This window comes from Embiotoca jacksoni, unplaced genomic scaffold, assembly GCF_022577435.1.
Source record: "Embiotoca jacksoni isolate LCO1_2020_lvr unplaced genomic scaffold, fEmbJac1.0.p SCAF_101, whole genome shotgun sequence".
Taxonomy (NCBI): Eukaryota; Metazoa; Chordata; class Actinopteri; family Embiotocidae; genus Embiotoca; species Embiotoca jacksoni.
In genome coordinates, this window is record NW_027185232.1 from 209389 (window position 1) to 227169 (window position 17781).

The following is a 17781-nucleotide window of genomic DNA, read 5'->3' on the forward strand; positions in this document are numbered from 1 at the left end:
AGTCAGACTCCATAAATCACGTCACCTCTCAGATATTTTCAAACAGCAGCTTTTAGAAACGCACGCAGCAGCAAAAAAAAAAAAAAAAAAAAAAAGAGGAGAAGGTGCATTTAAAAGAAAATGATTTCAACGTATTTAACACCCACTACTGCCCTCGCTCGGCCTCTGTACACCCACCTAGCTCTCCCATCTGCCATTCACGGAAGGCTTATGATGCTGCAATCTGGGAGGCTGAGATTATATGGGGAGAGGGCAGGAGACACAGCGAGGGAGGGGGGAGCAGAGAGGGGAGGTAGAAGGATTTAAAAAAGTGCAGAGCGCTTGACACGGATTCATCTAGAATATTACTCAATACTCAGCTGCTTGTTGTGAAGCCGAAGCTGAGGCGCAGTCGTAATCTATACGGCCCCATAAAACGCTAACACGGGGGGAGGACGGCGGCGGCGGCGGCCTACTATCGAGGTCAGTTTACACAGAAATGCAGGTCGGGCCCTGACACGCCAACTCAACTCTCCTTCTGTTTCATTTGGACCAGAACATGCCGCACTACAGCGGACATCTAGCTGACATGCAGCTATGACCTGGATCCGGCTGGAAGACACATAAACAACGATCATTTTCACGATGCTCTGAATCTGATGAAAGGGTGTTCGACAAGTAAAGAACACACAGAAGACGAGGACACGCCAGAGTAAACGGGCCTGACGTATAGGATTCAACACATTCAGTCACAATGAGGTACAACAGCTGAATATCTCCTTGGTGTCGCAGCTCCTCCACTCTGTGTGATGTCTATGGATTAGAGCTGCAACAATCAATCGATTGGTTGATCGACAGAAAAGTGATCGCAAACAGTCTTTTGTAGATTTCTTTTTTTTTTAAATGAAAAAAATCTTAAACTTCACCGATTCCAGCTTCTTCAATGTAAATATTTTTTTATTTCCTCCAATGCTCGTTGATAATAAACTGAATATCTTTTGTTTGCTGACTGTTGTGGACAGAACAACATTTCAGGCTTCACTGGTGGCTTCGGGAAACACTGGTTGACATTTTCCACCATTTTTCTAACGTCGAGGAAAATAATCGAAAGATTAATCAAGAAATTTCAAAAAAATTATTTCTGCATATTTTCTGATAAAAGTAACAAAACCAAACAATTCTCAGTATGACGACGATCTAAGGCGCTCTGGAGGCATGACACACTCGCCCCTAGTCGTTTAGTGTTTATGTCAGTAGTGACACCTCTGGTGCCCAGAACTCAACACACCTGTCTGAAATGAAACACTTTGTCTGTTTGTGGCACTGAAAAGTTCTTGTTTTATGTCTTGTTTATAATGATCGCTTACACTTCCTGTTGTAATGCTCACGCTCAGTTTAAAGTCTTCTGCACTGTCACCCTTCAACACACTATGAGACGCCTTGGATTTTATTATTAGTGGGAATGCTGCTGCAATCACAGTAGAACCTGTCCTGAACTGACACAGCAGAAACACTGCTGTAGGGCGGCACGCTTGTCTAGCCGCCTCTCCCGTCTGCATCACCAAAGAGCATCGTATCGCTCACTCCCCCAGCGTTCCCCTGATCAGCAGGCGGATTAATCCTGCTGTTGACTCGGCACCTGTACCAACGTGGATCTAACTTCACTGTGATCAGCGCTGACTGTCTGCACGGCTCGAACCGAGTGTGCACACTCGTGACGGAAACAGCTGTGGTCGGGTGGCTCCCCGTCCGGTCCCCAGGCTGCAGAGCTGCTGACCAAGCGAGGGAAGCTGATTGTATCGATGTCTGATTAGAGAGGTGGGGTGGGACCAGAGCGTACCCTGCTCTTCTAATTACAGACTTAATGAGTCCTGAGCTTTAGTCCAAATAGGCAGGGAGGCCCCTGAAGACGGGCCCGGCAAGCCAGGGTTCATTTTTACCTTTTACTTTGCCCTATCCAACCCTGCACACAAGAGGTGTGAACACACACACACACACACACACACACACACACACACACACACACACACACACACACACACACACACACACACACACACACACACACACACACACACACACGAGCTGTGTCAGGAGGTTGTTCAGAGGTGCAAGGGAACATATTAAGGAGTCCCAGTGATGTCTACCTGATGACTACTGCTTGAGCCTGGATACATCTTTTCTAACCTGTCGAGACAACGCACAGAGGATTTTCAGAGAAATCCAATCCCCGGCCCCCTTCCCTGTATCCTCCAGTGGATAAACGAGCAACAGAGGAGAATCTGGAGGGCAAGGAGAGCAGGACAATATGGAGAGGCAACCGCATTTGCTTTGCATGAACAGCAGTGATATTCTTGGCTACAGCATTTCGGGTGGTGACTGTGGATACTGTAGCTTTACTTTTGAATGTTCGCAGACTGTTATACCACAACAAATCTTTTGAAGCCCAACCCAGCAATTAAAACGTCTGGGCATGTCTTGATTTGATCACAAAAATCGATCACATTTAAGTCTTTGCGAACCAGCAATAGACCCGGATTTTTAAAACCATCCAGTTTACCAATAATACTAATAATAATAACAACAAGTACTACTTTTCATCTAAAATGTTTAATATGTATTAACACAAGCCTACGAGCATTGTTTGAACTTATTTCCTGTTGTAATGTGGTACCTTTTCATGAGACAGGTTTTTTTTTTTTCATGTTTGCTGTATAGTACATTTGCATGGTAAAGTATTATGGTTCTGGTTTGTCCCTCTCACGCAGGTGACAAACTACCATCCTGACATGAGTCACAACAAACCTCGAGCTAAAGTGGAAAGCAGGATGTGATGATCAACAGTAGATTCTCACCTGTAATGTACATGTGTGACTGTGGGAGGCCTGTAGCCAAAAATCCAGGTCTGGATGTCCATGGGTCTTGCTTTGGGGTACGCTATGGTCACGTCTATTACCCACTGCAGGCCTTTACGTTTATTAGCTGTCAAGGAAGAAAGAAGGAAAGAGAAAAATAGTTCAAACTTAATATATATAAATAATCCCCAGTGAGCATGTTCTTATCTGGCAGAGATTCTCTAACCCTCCACTAGCCTAGATCAGATCACCCTGGTCCTCCAGCTTTAGGACAGACTCTGTTACCAGAGAGTGTCCCTGGAGAATTTTATATAACAGCAAAGCATGCAATTGAAGGCTGGTTAACAGCCAAAGCGACTGGTGGACTATCAGCTGAAGTCCCAACTTCACAGAATTTGGCTGGTAGCTACGTGTATGAGTCACCATAAAATAAACATTTTCACCTCAAAAGCTAATCTTTCATAACATGTTATTCTACCAACAAATGACCACAAAATTCTCACTGTCTCATCCCCATTAATTCAAATAGAAAAGGAGAGGAGAAAAAAAAAGAGGGTGAGACGGGACGGCGAAGGGACGACAGATGGGAGAGGGGACGCCAGACGTGTGAATACATTTGGGAGTCTGCTGCAGGGTGCATGTGTGTGTGTGTGTGTGTGTGTGTGTGTGTGTGTGTGTGTGTGTGTGTGTGTGTGTGTGTTAGCTGCATGAAGCAGGGTCAGCCCTGCACTCACCTGCACATTATCACGCACACTATGAAGATGAATGAAATAAGATGATGATAAGGATGATGCGTCTTGTCTACATTCAGCATCTTGCTTGTTATTCAAGTACTGAATCTGAATCAAACATTACTTGCGTGTAAAGTACGTTTTAGCTTTAAGATTTACCAAAGACGACCGACGTGTGTCATTCCTGTGAATTCTGAGAAACATACAAGAGGTGAGCCGCCGCCGCCACAACAAGCTCTCGTCTCCTTCCCGGATGCACAGAAATGAAAGTGATAACCTTAACATCTGACTGCGGGCATTAAACTGAACGCTGGGAGTGTTCCTTTAAGCCTGAACGCCCTGCTCACGCTCGTCAAATGTAAAACAGCAGCCTCCGTCAGCACAGGAGACTTCACAATGAGCCTGATGTGAAGCAGTGCAGAATATTTGACTGCCTGGCTCATGCCACAGCCCAGTCTGCTGTTACTGTGCAGAGCACTTCCCTCTCAGAGCACACTGGCTCCTTTGTGCGACATCAACATGCCATGCCGTGTGACAAAGTGGAGCAAAATTTTTACTACTGATCGGTCACATTACATTTCCCTCCGTCAGGGTCAGCGGCGGGGAAACGGGGAATGTCTCCAACGAGTTCGAATTTCAACCTTTTCAAGAGCATAAAATACAGAAAAATGCAGGGAAAATGGGATGACGTTTATTTATAAGTGGAGAACAGACATTTCACGAGCAACATTGTTCCTCTTGTTTCAGTACATTATGTACATGTTGGTCAGTGCAGATCAATAAGGTCACGTTGTCTGTCAGTTCCTGTCAAAACAAACAATGTCTCCCAAAATAACCAACAAAATCCAAGTCATTTTGATTCCTTACTATACTTTGAATACTTCAAACAGGGTTGCCCCATGTGGCAAAATAAACAATGAGACAATACAACTTTGTCTACTGTAAGAGATATGACGGTGTTACAGGTAGTCAGGCACACTGGATGTATAATTTTGGTATAAACCTGCCGACAATTTCAGTCAACACTCGCCTGCCCTTCTGCTATCTGTGTTACCGTTTCTCCTCCACAAGACGAAGCAACAACAATCTCCAGCAGCAACATTCTTGCTGAAAAGTTTTATCAGAGTTGATTATCGGCCTGGCCGATATTTAGCATTTTTCCAATAATCTGTATTTTATTTATTCAATCGCCGATAAAAAAAAAAAAAATGAAGGAATTTTAAAAATGCACTGCTTTGGCTCTGATGCAGCGTCTCAGTCTGTAGTCACCACTCAGTGCTGTTGAGCAATGTCCCGCCAACAGCTTCATCTGATTGGTTCCAGCTCATGAGCAATGGCCAATCAACGCTGAGGACTTGTCTGGCACATAAGATTTCAGCAGCTCAGAGGATGGTTTCTGAAGTAAGACGGTAGACACCGCAGGAGTTCAAAACACCACAGTCCTCTACGGTTAAGTTGCAAAAAAATACCACAATTATGTCATATTTAATTGCTTCTTTTTAAGAGTTTATCGACACACGTGTTTCATAAAAGCTCGTCGCACACAGAGTCGTTATCCCATGTTTCCCCCACCTCTGTCTGGGGAGAGCTGCCCTGCCGACGGGACCTCCGGCCCCGCCAGAAACAAACAACATATGATGTTATTTATTTGACCCCCGTGCTCGCGCCTCATTTCAGCGCAGTCCGAGAGTCTCTCGTGCAATTTTCTGTCACTGAAAGTCGTGCTGATATCTGCTGCTGCTCTTCTGTCTGCTCTCTGTCTATCATGGCGGAGCTGTGCGTCGCTCACAGACGCAGCGCAGCTTAACAGAGACGATGAACGTTACTCGAGCTGATAACAACTACACTCTGTTAATCCCAAACATGTTTTCTATCCAGAGAACCTAAATTCAAGTCGGTCCGACAGAATCCCTCGGAGAGGTTCGACAAAGTACAACGTGTCAGAATCGGCCAAAATAGCGACTAAATTCAAAATGGTGGACTTCCTGTCGAGTTGACGTAACGGTGCGATGTAACTTTTTAGTGCGTCCAGGTGTGATACACGTGTCCACCGGATTTCGTGAATGCGGCCGCCGGGGCATCTCTGTAGGGGGCGCTCTCGAGCCGTTTGGCCACGCCCACTCACGACTCCACTAGAATACTAAATTTTTCGCCGGGAGACAAATGTGTTTCTACTTTCATGAGTTTTTGAATATGATAAAACCTCCAAAAAGGAAAATCACTTTACGTAAGAATAAGAAGAACGTCCAAGAACATTTTTACGAAATACAACAATAGGGCTTTCGCACCGATGCTCGGGCCCTAATCAGATTACATAGCAGCGGCATTTATTTATTTAAAGTCATTTGAATTACGTTTTTTTTTTTTAGGATTAGTTTGTTATTCTAAATTTTGACATAAAGATATTCATTTTTTCTGCAAATGTATATCTGTTCCAAATATCGGTTTATTAGTCTCCTTGATTACCAATAATCGTTATTGGCCCTGAAAAAGCCATATCAGTCGACCCCTAAAAGAAATACAAACAAGCCTGAACAGTGACTCGGTCTGCTTTGTTGATCTGAACCTCATTAGTCTAGTAGGAATTAAATTACAACTTTTCATCTACTATATAAATTCATATCATGTGTTATAATAGACTGATATGAATACACATTTCAGACTTAAATACCAAAACATTCTCACCAGTCAGCACGACAGAAACAACTAGCTGATCCAGGAGCTGTGCAGGAGAACTGATCTGCTGATGTAGGAGAAAGTCTCATTTCCTTGCAGCTCCCTCAGTCCTTCATGCTGTACTATATTTTATAATACTGGTGAGATTTGGGCTAAAAAGTTGATCACAAGCAAGAAATGACAGTCTACGCATGGTGTTGAACTTAGTGTAAACAAAAGAGAGAAAACAAGGCTGGAGCACTTCCCTGATGCTCAAAGTGTTTTCTATTTAATTCCTGTATTGTAGTTCCAGGACTTTATGTTGATCTCTTACCGGTGTATTACTTGTTTTCTGGCTGGCATGTGGGACAATGTGACTGATTTGACCGTTTGTCCATAGTGTCATGAATCTAGTTTCCCTTGTAAATCCCTGAATTAAAATTGTTGTCTAACACCGATTTCACAGTCTGACAATTACTTCTAGCAAAAGCCAACTTGTCCTCAATCTTTATAGGAAATGGGTTTAGCTCGCTGGACAGCTGTGCACCCACATACGTAGTTAAGACTGACCTTTAAGGATGCAAACCTATGCTTACTTAACATCTGTTTCACAAACCCCAGATAGAAGAGGCAGAAAGAAGCAGCTGGGGAAAAAGCTGGCTGATTTGTACCAATGTTACAGTGACATGATAGGCATCCTAGATATTGATGCGACACCACGGTTATCCCTGTGAGGGTAATTGGATCCCGATGTCGGTCCAAGTGTGCTGAAAGGCAGACATCGTCTCCTGCGGGTGGCTGGCTGGCCTAAGAGCGGGGCCCCGAGCCAAGGGATCGCTGGTGCCCCGTACGTCCTGGCAAACAATACTGTAATAGCAACAGCCGCGGTAATTTAAAATGACATCAGGCGGCTCCCGTCCTTCTGTAAACAGTTAGAGGAAGGAAACACGCTGGCAGGTATCTGGCGCTCTATCAGGCCGCTCTGCAGGTCAGTTACAACACTTGAAACCCACACCTGTCCCTCCTACTGACTGAAGCACGGAGAAGAATGGCCACGGATTGGTTGGTGTTATGAAACCCGTTTACTCGTGTGTCACAAAGCTGTGAACTTTGCTTAGCCGCCAACTGTAAATATGGTTTTACAACTCAGACAACCTTATCAGTCTTTGCGACAAAGTGAGCCTCACCGCAAGCTATGAGCTACTTTGGCAACCGCTGACCCATGTACTTCGTACTGGCACTGAGCAGTGTATTTAGCCCGGGTGGCATTGCATGGCTGATACACAGCGGCACACACATTTACATCAAATCCTATTTTCTCCAAGTGGCCCATTTGTCTCTGAGTGAGTCAGCAAGCTCTGGGCACCTCTGCAGAGCATCAGGGAGGGTCAGAGGGAGACAGAGCTGTGTCTTTTGATCAGGCGTGCACACACAGAGCCCAGGATAGAGCAACACAGCGCTCCTCTGGGTATATGTGTGTGTTTTCTTGCCCTAGGTTTTAATGCCATTAGCTAGATTCAAGTGGAAGGACAAGCGCTACTGCAGCAACCAGCTTCCCCTCATCCTGAGCTGCTGGAACAGAAGAAAGGACGTAGTGGGAATGAATGAGAACTGGGAAGTGAACTGGAAGTAGAGTATACATGCGCAGAAAGGAATGAAATGCGCATTTAGACTTGAATAAGACTGACATGTCCAAATCCACAAAATGTTTAAAACCCACTTCTGCTGTCATCAGTATTTGTTGACACGGATGTGGTTGGGTTAAACTAGCAGAAAAGTCAAAACCACAACCGGTATATTGACTTAATTTAGTACATAAAAACAGTCATGCTCATCTTCATCTAAACTTTACAATGGCCAATTAGGAGCTACTTCTCCTTTGGTTTGACAGTCTGTCCTGCAGAGGGATAAACAGATGGCATCTTGCTGTTAGTGCTGAGGCTGTAGGACACAGAGCTGTGTTAGCAAACTCGAGGAAGCCGAAAATCTCTGAGCCACATTCTTAATAACGCCGGTCCGAAGCCTCTCCGATTTACAATTAACACGCACACCGTTAAAATGGATTCTGAATGAAAGCCAGGAAGAGTCCACTGGATGAACCGAGCGTGCAGCGTCGTCATGGGGGACTCTTTGAATCTGTATGTTTACGGCCGTCTTAATGTTTTTGCTGAGGACTGCTCCAAAGAACAGGAGTTATCTGGGTAATTTTGCTGAGTAAAAACCTAAACGTGTATTTTAGTCCACAATCCAGATTTAAGGAGGTGGTAGTTTTCCTCTTCAAACAAGGCTCTGATTCCAGTAGCATGAGAAGCATTTAGTTCCACAAATTCAGCTAAAGAGAGAGTCACATAAATACTAATCATATCACCACATCTATTATATGAATCGGGGATATGTTTATATATAATTATTAGAATATATGTTAACCTTAAGAGACATTTGAGGTCCGATACCCAACGACAGCAAGGTGGAAACATTTACATTTACAAAAAAAAAAAAAAGGGAACCTCCTCGACCTAGAAAATGGATGGTCAGTAGTGGATTGAAAAACGGATATTTTCCATGAAGAATAAGAGTGAAGCTTTTCCTAGAAAATGGGAGACAACAGGAACAGAATCACATCAGGGTCTAGATATATCCAAACATAATATGGACATGTAGAGCAGAGGGAGAAATCTACACCCTACTTGGTTCAAATGTTTTGTTCATATGTGTTTTTCTTTTTTGGGGGGTTAAAATTTCTTTAAATTGCCACAAATAAAAAAAAAAAAATTACTAACCAAGTAATTTTCAATCTAAAAGCTTGTTAACTGTAGTGTTATCTTCCTGCTCATTGGCTGAATTTAGGCCTGGTCTCTAGACAGAAAAATTACTCTCCTGCAAATCACCGCTGGGGTTTTCAGGAACACTGATGCAATTTCTGGCACCTCTGTGCATGTCACCCCTTTGCTCTCCTGGCAATCTTTACCACCAGTCGCCTTTCATTTAAGACAGGACTCCCAGAGGACAGCGGGCCACAGAGGTGATGATTTAATGCTTCATGTCTGAAGCATGCTTCGTCTCTGGCCTTCGAGCCAACATAAAACCCCATTTGATCAAGAACTACAGTACACCGTGTACAGAGGAGAGTTCACAGGGACTGTGAAGTGAAGTGAAGTGAAGTGAAGTGAAGTGAAGTGAAGTGAAGTGAAGTGAAGTGAGAAAAAAAAAAACCTTTTTCCAGACTTCCCCAGAAATAGCACTCGACTTTTTGAGACCCGGAAACGTCAGTGAAAAACACATCCTGCAACTTTGAAGAACTCCTTCTTCATTTTGTGTATGCAACGCCTAATGAGGCAGCTTAAAAAACCCATTTCAACATGGAGGAGTGAGTGTCTGAAGCTTAAGCGTGTTTCAGTTACCCGTCTGTTTCAGGGTCCCGACGTCGCTGCCCACGCTGCCATTCTCCTGCTGGGCCGACAGGGTTTTCAGGATAACGTGGGTGGCTCCGAGGCGAGGCAGCGTGACATGGTTCAGGTGGGGGAGAGAGTTCTTCTTAGCAAACAACTGGCTGGTTTCCCGCCTCTTGCGAAGGAAGCCGCCCTCTGGGAACAGCACTATCCACTTCCTGTCCCGGCTGTTGTAGTATTTGTCTAGGTGATCTTTCAGGTAGATCAGCTGCTTATCTCGGTAAGCTTTACCCTGAATGGAAGCAGAAAATATAACCATGATGTTGCATTGCACATTTAACAGAAACAATCGTAAAAGTCAAGTATAAGTTTTAAAACAGGTTTTCAGTTTAGTTTCATTCAAAGAAGAATTTCTTAAATGAACTGACTGCATTTAAAACAGTGCAATTACCACCATCAGTTTCCCCAAGGAAGCCAAACAATGGAGGCTTAATGCCAACTTAATTCAATTTGATCGAAAGAATTTTTGTCAGCAGAGAACCAAGAAAAACCTGTACAAAAACAACCAAACAACCACAAATCATGAGTTGGCTGCAGTCACATTGTCGAGCACTCACAGCTACATTAATGGCATGATGGAAATGGATGAAAACATGATGGCCTTGACAACATTAAGAGCATTATAGGACGAGGAAAAGCGGGATTGCTTTTTGTTAGTCCTGGTCAAAAGTCATTTTAAATGTATTAGCATAGCCCAGCTATGTTTATTAATGAAGCTGTATTTACTGCAAATGCTGCAACACAAGAGTTACAGTTAAGACCACATAATTATTCTGTCAAAACAAACGTCATTATCGAACTATTCTGAGCCGCAGCTATAAACTCTCTGATTCGCAGAAGCAGACGAGCTTTAAAAGACTCAACACAGCTCAAACCTATTCATGACCTCGAGTCTGTTGCAGTGGTTTTGCTGCAGATACAAGAACAACGTGAACTGAAGAAGGGGAAGTCCATGTTGCTTTTGGAATAACCTGAGATTGATCCGATTGTCCAATCAATGGATCTATATTACTACGACAGCACCCGAAATAAAGAGCACAACAGAGTAATAGAGTAATATTTGCAAACTTTCAAGCCTGGAAATAATCAATAATAATGAAACACAGACAGAAGAAACCCCCATATGTTAAATGGACTGTCCCTTTACTTTACACATGAGGCTAAAAACTTTCCTCTAGAAGAGCCTGAACATGGATGGAAGACGACCCATGAGCTTAACCCTGCAGTAGCCATCCCATGACCCCAGTGCTGGGTATCATGTGGTTATTGTAACAGCGCTACTTGGAACTGCTGTTTTGAGTCTTCCCGTCTGGTGTACTGTCGGCATGTCTACAATTGACCATCTCCGTGTAACAATATTTATAAGTCACTGTGAATTAGCTTTTTCTTTTTTTTTACATCAAGATTGTGAAAAAAAAAAAAAAAGTACAACTGTATATTTCTAGACTCCAACTCATGTATTCATAACTGTGTGCAAGATTTGACACTTTAGATGTGTAAAATTACACATTCAAAAATACACTCACATTTAGTATCACCTTACTTGCTTCCTTAACTATGAGGCTCAAGTGTAAACATGTGAAGAGCTGCTGGTAACTGTGATGTTCATGATTTTAGTGTATCCATTTTATGGCTTTGTATATCCTTAAATTAAAAACAAGATATTTTTAAGGCGTGCTTCCAATGTGAAAGTTCTCCCACTGACCAAATGAAGTAAAACGGCCAGCATCGCATGGTGCGTTGTGCACAATGATGCTCGAAGGCACGTCTGTCAGCCTGAGTGGACAGCAGATGCTCGGGTGGCCGAGGTAGCTGCTCGCTGCGCTGTGTGAATGTCTGAAGTATTCTGAGGGAGGATGTCAAGAATGCACACGAAAGAATGCCAGAGGGGATCTCCGAGAGAGGAGCATGGCAGGAAGGAGCGAGGCTGCTCAGACTTTCCACTATAGCACGTCTGGCTGTTAGCAGGCTCAGGGTGCTTCACCCCCGGCACACTGCCTGATGTGAAATTCCATTGCAAAGCATTTCCATGACCTAAAAATTTTTAATTCCCTCTTGCCATGCTGTTTCTGCAAAAAGTGTGAGATGGGCGTGTGGGCTTTATCGCTTTTATTTGTCAGCTAAAACAAATGTGGACAAACACATTTGATCACGAACAGAGGCGACCCGTCAGCAGGTATTTCATTTACAATGGAGAAATAACATTTCCAAGTCTTTTGTCCATTTGGAGATACGGCTGTGATCATCGTGAAATTTTAGCTTACAATAAATTGTCATATAAATAATTATGATTAATGATGTAATTGTCTTTTTCTGCAAATCCAACAAATCACCTCCTCCAAGTTATTGGACTCTCCTTTTTCCTTTGGCTTACAACTGAGAGTTTTCCACACTGGTGCTCTGATGTTTGACTTTACAGCCAAATCCATGATGTTAATGTCAATAGATACTCATTGAAATGCGGTTTGTTGGCTATCAGAAGTTAAGCACCTCGAGATAAACAGTTGGTAGCGCTAACTGTCCACTCATGTGCCATTAAATCATGGGAGAAGAAAGATGATGTCATTAAAAGGGCACCAGTCAAACCCCAAATGGTAGAAAATGATGTGGAAATATGACATTTATGTTAGTTTCATCCAGCTGTTCTGATGATTATGCAAAATGAAATGCAGTCATAACTAAGATGGGTCTAACAGGAGCTTACGACAGTTAGTCTTGTTTGGCGTCACACTCATTTCTGACCTCCAAAGTAAAGAAAGGAAATATAAACTCAGGCTCCAGAGTGGTCACGCATGCGATCAAAAATCTGACATCCCCAACTAATCATTGGTTGCACTGGTGTGCCTGAGATTTAGCAACAACAATAAGTGGGTATGCAGATGTGAATCAAATCATAAATCACACTTAAAAAAAAGTCAAGACTTGCTGTCTCAACATTGTCAGGCACTATAGCTTAGATACACAAGAGATATCCCATTTGTTTCTTGTGAGTGGATGTGACCGCAGTGGATGAACTAGTGTTCCTGACCTCAAATTAACCTTTCAAACTTGCCTGATATTCCAGGAATTCCCTGACCAGTAAAAGCGCTGCCGGCTCCATGTGTAGGCCTCTCAGACTCGGCTTCAGCTGTCCTGACAACAAAGGTCTGACCCAACGAGGTTTGGCAGCCTTCCCACGCTACTGTCCACCGACATCACGGCTCTAGGAAGCCTGCTAATGTATCTGCTGTCCAGCTGGGACAAGCAGATGGGTAACGACTCCCCTTTTGGTGAGCGCAGTAAAAAAAACGGGCCGCTAGTAACCGGGGTTGAATGAGTCGAGTTATGGCCCAAAGATCTGTGGTGTCAATCCTCAGACCTTCAGGAAGAAAAACGAGGTGTTGACTAGTGAGGGAAAATAGTCTTTTATCTTCCAGCGACAAGTGTTGCTGAAGCCTTCGAGGTCAGTATGCCAACTAAAAACATGGGCATCTTTAGCGTGTGAAACAGAGTGTGGTAACGGGCAATGATAAATATAGGGTGAGATAAAAAATAAAAATAAAAAAAACATTTAACAATGTAAAAACTAAACATGCAAAGAGTTTTGGTGTCTCACCTGTCTGATGAAGAAGTCCCCGTGAATCAGGGACACTAAGCCAAAGTTGGTGTATTTGAACACATGGTCCATCAACCACATCATTTTTTGTACCACCTGAAAAAGGCAGAGAAATACAATCAGCATCAGTAACCATCACTGTAATTTTGCTCAGAGCCATGCTTTCTCCTCTAATCAGTAACACAAGTCTCTGGCTGTGGTGTCAGTGCCCCAAACTGATACCGCCCCTCTGAGCATTTCCGCCCTCATGACCTGCACTGATGCAGCTTTGGCTTACTGTCCTTTCAGTGCTAAGAGGATAAACTGGGCCGGGGATGCAGTTGTTGAGGCGGATCATGTCATCATGTTTGTGCAGTGCCAGCCTCAGCCCCCCCCCCCCCCCCCCCCCAAAAAAAAAAAAAAAAAAAAAAAAAAGGCACAACGACACAGCCGCCCCTCATCTGTATTTATGTTTGTGCTGCCAGACAGCTATGCAAGTTCTGTAGAAACACGACGTGTTTTTTTTTTTTTTGTGAAAGTGTGAAAGAAATAACAAGTAACCTCCTGAAGGTGTGTGTGTGTGTGTGTGTGTGTGTGTGTGTGTGTGTGTGTGTGTGTGCGCGCGCTGATGTTTGGACAAGTTTGTCTTCCTTGCCCGTTTACAGTGACTGGTGTGAAACAAAGCAAAAGCAAAAGCAAAGCAGCCGCCACTCGACTCTTTTCCCATTTGCCGTCGGCGACCCGAGAACTCAGCAGCTGAACAGTCCAACGCATGTTTTGTAATTTGCATGCAGAGAACCGCAGCACTGTTTTGCGCTGCAGTCCTTCTTTACTGCCTCAGCGATTTGACTTGCAAAGTATCATCCCGTAACCATGGCTATTTTTTACTACTAAGAAAAATATAATAAATAAGCAAACAAACAAAATAACTTCCTCCCCTAGAGGCTATCAAAAAGTAAAATGTATAATGGACAAAACCATTAACGGAGCACAAAAGAAGAAGTTCATTATAAAAATATTTAATCCTGGAGTTCACTAAACATCATTAAATGATGACAAATGATGGTGTACGACAAAGCAAAAAGGACTTTAAATTAGCTATGCTTTGCGCATTTTGCCTGTGTGGAGATAATTTCCGTCAGGTTCAAAATTAAATACTTGCAATAACTTAAGTAGAAATCCCTTTTATAGAAAGCTGCAGTCGACCAGTTGTGCAACACTTTGTTTCCCTGAATCTCTACAACAGAGGTGAAGAGTGTAAAGGTGGTGTGACACGTAAATCCACAATAGTCACATTGATAGCAAGTACTACTGAAATAAACACGAATTATCCTTTGAAAGAAACACACTCAGGCTGAGAGTGTTTTTAGAACAATGTTTGCGGTTCTACAGGAATTTCTTATTTGCAGTGACAAAGCCACACAAACATGCTTCAACAGCCGCCTCTTCAGAGGAATACAGACGGTGCAGAGCGGCCTGCAGGACCAAACTTCTGCACCGCTCTCTATTTACACTCAACAATATTTACACTATTTACAGTGCTACACTCCTGGATTTACTAAAAAGGACACAAACAAGGTTTCTTACCGTGCCCTTGTCTTGCAGGCACATCATTAGAGTGCACACGTCTCCCGTGGATTGGTGGTTGACGATGACCATGGCTTCTTCTTCAGTGACGGGCCGCACGTCATCGCCCCACTCTGTTACTGCCGGGCGAAAACAAACAGACCAGGCACGTTTTGATTAAACAAACTGTGCAATTAATAGCTTTCATATGTGCTCTCAGGAGTTTTCATGAACAAACTCCGTTTACATTTAGTGTTTCCCACTGCGTGTGCTTAAGGTGTGACAACCACGTTTCCGTCCTCATAAGACATCTGCAAAGACGACTTGTTTACATCCAGTGCAGGATGTTGTCACAATCATCATTTTTATCTGACAATCAACTATCATACATGTGATTGAGATAAACAATTGAATTGTCTTTTCTGTTCATTTTATGGCACTTTTATCATTAAAGCCTAATCATAGTTTGATATAAGCATACACATTAAGAAGAAGAAAAGCAAGTGGGACATATGCTTCAACATAACCGAGATCGAGAGCTAAGGTGTCTCTAGTAAACACTAAAATCCACTTTGTCTCCATCAACTGTTACACGGCTTAAAACTGAAAGTGTGCCCGTCATTGTTTCTTGTTTCTAATTCCACAAGTATCCCGACAAACTGACGACCACCTGTCTGATCTGCGTATCCTTCCTGCCTGCTTAGATCAGACAGTTTCTTTCCACGTAGCTACATCCGAAGTAGGCTGTATAAACATTTACACTTTGTGGCCAAATGAGTCTCAGACCAACTCTGGAGGTGGTTCGGATGATTACATCATGTACAGTTGGATTTTAGCCATATTGCTGTGCTGATTATCACTGAACATGCATATTGAATCCATGTTGAAAGTGAATGAGAAAAGAGAAAAAAGAAGTGAATTTCAGGAAATGGTATCACAGCCACTTTCACTATTGACCACTGTGAGCAGAGCATATGGAACAAGTAGAAGAAAAAAAAGAGATGAAATGTAATTGCAGACTTTCAAACCTTGGTTTGAACATGAAAATACTTTCATATTCTGAGCTATCATGAGTGGTTTCTATTACAGCCATTTGATGCATGAGATTCCCACAACAATGGCAAAGAAATGAACAACTTTCAGGGCTAAAAAACAACAACCGACATATTTATGGACATGTTATGACATTCTGTCATATTAAATCAGCTGTCATTTAATTATCCGTTTCAATAGGGTCACATATTTTCTCAACAAGTACTGAATGTAAGAGCTAACAGGATACAAAATATTGTCATGATCGCGTCTACTTAGTATCACAAGTTGCACTTTGTTTTGGTAGCATTGCTTTATTTTTTAGTAAAAACCGAAGCAGGTTCTCAAACCTTACCGTCTGAATATTCTCAGTTTAAAGACGTAATCATCAGGCTTCGTGTCAACACGTGTTATTAGCAGACTTGTTGGTGTGGGAGCTCCCTGGCTGAAATAACATTTTTCATTTGGCTAGGCAGCACATTAGGTCTACATTCTGCTACAACAGTAGATGAGGCTTATTTGCATGTCCATAAAAAAATGCTCTCCTGCTCAGTGAAGACACATAAGGCATCCGTGTACGTCTGAGAACAGAACCGGGCCTTTGTTATCCATCACAGTGCTAAAAATAAAACAAAGCAAAATATAGCTGCAAGCTGCAGTTCTTTGGGTACAGGTACATCAAGCAGGGTACGCTGCACACAGGTGCATCAAGGTCTTATCTACCCACAGAAAGACCTTCATCATGATCCAACCAATCGTTGTGGAGATATGACTAATTTCCTGTTTCATGACTTTACAGCGAGCTTCATTCAAATGTCACAGACAAGACAGTTTGGATTAATAAAATGAAGGTCGGCACTAAATCAGCGATCAGCCAGTTATTGTTCATTCACGTCAATCAAAGCTTAGGGTCACATGCCCACAGCGTACAGCAGGAAGTATGAACTCTGGACGACTGAACTGACAGCTTTAAATGATGATCAGGGATGCAAACAGGTAAGTGGAAGAAAAAAAAAAGAAACAAAAAAAGTGAGAGCTTTGCATGGATTGAAAAAACGTGCCACAAATAGATCCAGGAGCCACGATGCTCTGCCAGGAGAAAGCTTTGAAAGTCACTTTACACAACTACCACTACCTGTGGTAAAACAATCCACACACTTAAAAGGAATCAATACTTGTGAATAGATCAGAATACATAAAAATTTAATTTGCATTTTAACATTTAATATTGCTTAAACTCAAATTTATATCAGAGTTGCCAGATTTCGCTGCCACGTCAACCATAAGTTTGCCTTTTTAAACTCGAGATAATTTAAGGTCAGAAAGATTTTTTGGGGCGAACCGTAGGTGTTTCCGTGAGTCTGAGCCGAGGGGATCGTAGTTGTCCAGAACTTTTAGAAAAGTAAACATCTCTTGTTGAGACAGAAAGGACCAGAGGTATGTACACTGTACTGAACATTCAATTAAAGAGAATTTAAGGCTTTTGGGAGGAACCTATGGTCCTGCTGTGTTCCAGTTTTCAACAGCTGCTGTCACTACAAGCAACCACATGCATTTTGTTAAGATGCGCCGTACTCTGCCTCTGATTGGCTGGTATTTGTTGCCTTTTGTGGTTAGGAGTGAGATAGTTAGAGTAAGAGTGTACAGGTCAGAGCCAGTCAGAGAAAACATAGTGGTGAATCTTTGCAAAGTGTGGGTGGAAAAAAAGATTGCACCCACTTAAGAGGGTTAAAAAATAATATATATATATATATATATATATATATATATATATGTGTCTGAGCTTTTGCTTTTGTCATGGTGACGCATGAGATGTCCTTCAAGTCGTAGCTCTAACCTGACCAAACCAACTGACCTGAACTGCTCCATGTCTGGAGCTCCAGCCTTGTCAGGCTGTTTGCACTGAAGCTGCTCTTCCAGTCTATCTTCATACTTTACAA

The 17781-nt window shown here is 42.7% G+C and overlaps 1 protein-coding gene across 3 annotated transcripts in view; it reads right to left on the bottom strand.

The window, feature by feature from the left end:
- The window catches only part of lpgat1 (lysophosphatidylglycerol acyltransferase 1), a 45135-nt gene that overhangs the window by 12060 nt on the left and 15294 nt on the right, over positions 1-17781 (bottom strand). For all 3 annotated transcript variants that reach the window (XR_011179507.1, XM_069173876.1, XM_069173885.1), the window contains exons 3-6: positions 14831-14949; positions 13265-13360; positions 9622-9901; positions 2835-2961 (exon numbers count right to left, since the gene is read on the bottom strand). Coding sequence is in view for 2 of the 3 variants with exons in the window: in XM_069173876.1 (XP_069029977.1) it covers positions 2835-2961; positions 9622-9901; positions 13265-13360; positions 14831-14949 (622 nt within the window). In the remaining variant the exon portion in view is untranslated. The remainder of the gene's footprint in view (positions 1-2834; positions 2962-9621; positions 9902-13264; positions 13361-14830; positions 14950-17781) is intronic.